Below are 3,355 nucleotides of genomic sequence, written 5' to 3' on the forward strand. Positions count from 1 at the left end.
GGATTTAGCAGCTGCAGCACAGGCCACGCACTGTTTGACTTGTTCCTCCACTTGCTTGACGATGTGTGGCCAGTAGACGAAACTTCTAGCCAGACTTTTCATCCTGACTATGCCCGGGTGACCGTGGTGCAGGCGTTGCAATATTCGATTCTTGTACATTTCCGGCACCACCACTCGTTGACCAAAAAGAATGCAGCCCTGTGTCAAGTGACAAGTGTGTTGCCAACGGAGTCTTCCAGAACCGCCGATATTTCGGCCTCGAGGTACACAGCAGCTATAACGTACTCTTCTTTTGGCTTGGTCGCCGAATCGATGAGTCTTGAGAGTACATCCGCGTACCCGAACTTCGCCGTGGGAACGTAGTTGATACCAAAGTCATAGCACAGCAGAACGATTCCCATTCGCTGCAGTCGGTTGTACGTGTGTGTCGGAATACCCTTGTGTGACTGCGTAGACAAGCGCGAGGGCTTCCTTGTCGATTTGCCCGTACGCCTGTTCCACCGGGGTCAACGATCTCGAGGCGTGTTGGATCACCTTCTCTGAGCCGTCGGGGGAAACAATGTCGGATCGTGGCGCCGATGCATCAGCGGCGACCACAATGTCCAATGCCGGGTTATAGTGGGTCAGCATCAGGTCAGATTTAAGTAGCCCCTCGAAGCGCTCGAACGAACGTTGGCAGTCATCCGACCAAGCCCACTTAGCGTATTTCTTCAACAGTAGATCGAGTGGCCTACGCAGCTGGTGCATCTCCTTGATGAACTTCGCGCAATAATTTACGGCGCCCAAGAATGAACGCAGCTCGGTGAGATTCTTCGGCGGTGGCATCTGGAGAGATGGCAGACACCTTCCCCGGGACCGTGCGGATACCGTTGCGGTCAATGATGTGGCCCAGGTACTTCGCCTCCGTCATGTAGAGTTTGCACTTTTCGATTTTGAGCCGAAAACCGAAATCTTGGATCCGTTGCAGAGTTTGTTCTAAATTTCGGTCGTGTTCAGAGCTCGTCCAACCGAATACCAGCACGTCATCGAGAAACGACGCAACTCCTTCCTGGCTGCCGAGCATGTTGTCAACGACCTTCTGGAACGCCCTAGGAGCGGGTTTCACTCCCGGCGGTAGACGCTTGACCTTGAAAAGCCCCTTGTGGGTGTTCATCGTTAACAGCTTCTGCGAGTCTTCCTCTACTTCCATCTGTAGATAAGCGTCTGACAAGTCAATCACACTAAAATATTGACAGCCTGCCAGCTTGGCGAATATGTCGTCGGGGGTAGGAAGAGGGTTCTTGTTTGCCTTAAGCATAGCGTTTAATTCCGTTGTATAATCCGCGCAAATGCGGACCACCGGATCTCCATCTGCGTCGCGCTGAGCCTTTCGAACAGCCACGATAGGTGCCGCCCAGTCTGAGTAGTCGACCGGCTCCAGCACTCCTAATTTCTGCAATCGGTTGAGTTCTTTTTCGACCAGTCCCTGTAAGTGAAATGGAACTGGCCGCTTAGGCTTGAAAACTGGCTTCGCTCCGTCGATCAGAAACAGCTCCATCTTCGTTTTTGTGCAACGCTCGAGAAATTTTGCTTTTAGTGAGACACTACTCGATGACATGTTTTCGAAACTTGCGAGTTGCTTGCAGAAATCGTTGATCGGAATGTCGTACCACCCAATAGCTTTCATTAGGTCGCTTCCGAGAACCTTGAATCCGTACACAGGAGTGACATAACACACGGAACGCTTGGTGGTCCCTCTGAACGTGACGTCACACTGGAACTCCCACTCCAACGACAGGGGTTTGCCTGATGCTGTGGCTACTATAAGTTCAGTCGGAATAGTGTTTGGATTGCCGAGCAAGGGAAGTGAATCCTTCGAGATGATGGTATAATCCGATCCTCAATCAAGCTGGAGTTCTAACGGTTCATTATTGATTAGAACTTCAATGAACTTGTGCCTTCCGAAGACACCTTGTTTGTTGATAGCGTACACTCCGTTTGAGTTTCCCTTGCGGTCAGCTTGCTTCCTGTTGTGCTTCTTCTTGCCGGCATTCGGTGCTGATTGTGATGCACTTTCACCGGACACGGATGGTTTGGAGCAAGCACAATATCCTTCTTTGTGCTCCACTTTGCCGCACATCTTGCAGTTGTGTTTTGAATACGAGCAGTCTGCAACAAAGTGCATCTGCCAGCACTGCCAGTACGGACGTCGTGGGGTTGTTTGGCCGGATTCTTGTTGTTAGATTTCCATTCTGGTTTTCCCGACTCGTGAGTGTAGAGAATAAGAGTGAATAAATAAAATAAATGAATACAATAGAATAAAATGTATGCAACAGATGATTAAGTTTCGTTGAGCATGTATATCTAGCGGATAAAGGGATGGCCGATACCTACCGTTAACTGCAGCTGTGTGAGTGTGTTCGAATGAATTCACAAGTCGATTAGCAAACGACGGTTCGAATTGAATTGCGAATGTGTATTGATGTGCGTGAATGTTCTTCAGGGCGTGTAGGGAAAAGTACGGTGAAAGAATCAGTTGAGAAAATAGATTTGGAACGTACAGACGCAAAAAACGGCTTCGGGTGATGGAACGCGTAACGAAAAAAAAGGTTCGAGATTTGGAACGTAAGACGTCCGGTCACTACAATGGCGCAGCATACGCTCCCGATGAGTAAGTATTGTTTAGAAACAGTGTTGAGTGTTAAAAGATATTTACAAAGCATCTTTGAATAAAGTGAAATCAAGAAAACGAGAATTTGAAAGAAAAAGGTTTACCGCTGGAAGGTAAAAGAATCGGAGTGATCAAAAGGTTTTAATTGATATTTTGGCAATCGAAAGTTTAAAAAGCTTTACCGCTGGAAGGTAAAAGAAGGGAAATAGATGAAAATTTCAATGGATGTTTTAACTAAACAAAAATTTCAAAAACCCTCTACCGCTGAAAGGTAAGAGAATGGAAAAATTAAAAAAAAAAGAGAGAATTTTAATTCGGATTTTTTTTGAAAATTGAGAATTTGAAAAACTCTACCGCTGGAAGGTTTGAGATTGAATAAGTTTATAAATGGAAAATTTAAATGGATTTTTGATAAACGAAAAATTAACAAAAACTCTACCGCTGGAAGGTAAGAGAAGAAAAAGTATTGTAAATTATATAAAAAAAACAAAAATTAAACGATGATTTAAAATAGCTCTACCGCTGGAAGGTTAGAGATAAAGAATAATATTTAAAGATCAAAATGGATTTATTTTAGTAAGCGTAAAATTGAAAAACTCTGCCGCTGAAAGGTAAGAGAAATAAAAGCAAGAAAAAAAATTTAAATTGATAATTGGTAACCGGATATTTGAAAAAAGCTCTACCGCTGAAAGGTAAGAGAAGAAA

General features: G+C 45.1%; 1 protein-coding gene across 1 annotated transcript; it reads right to left on the minus strand.

The window, feature by feature from the left end:
• Positions 1-730: 730 nt before the first annotated feature.
• On the minus strand, positions 731-1,537 carry LOC129752968 (uncharacterized protein K02A2.6-like). Its single transcript, XM_055748759.1, has one exon. It carries the CDS (start codon positions 1,535-1,537, stop codon positions 731-733), a length of 807 nt encoding a protein of 268 aa, XP_055604734.1.
• Between the last annotated feature and the right edge of the window lie 1,818 nt (positions 1,538-3,355).

This window comes from Uranotaenia lowii, chromosome 3, assembly GCF_029784155.1.
Source record: "Uranotaenia lowii strain MFRU-FL chromosome 3, ASM2978415v1, whole genome shotgun sequence".
Lineage (NCBI taxonomy): Eukaryota > Metazoa > Arthropoda > Insecta > Diptera > Culicidae > Uranotaenia > Uranotaenia lowii.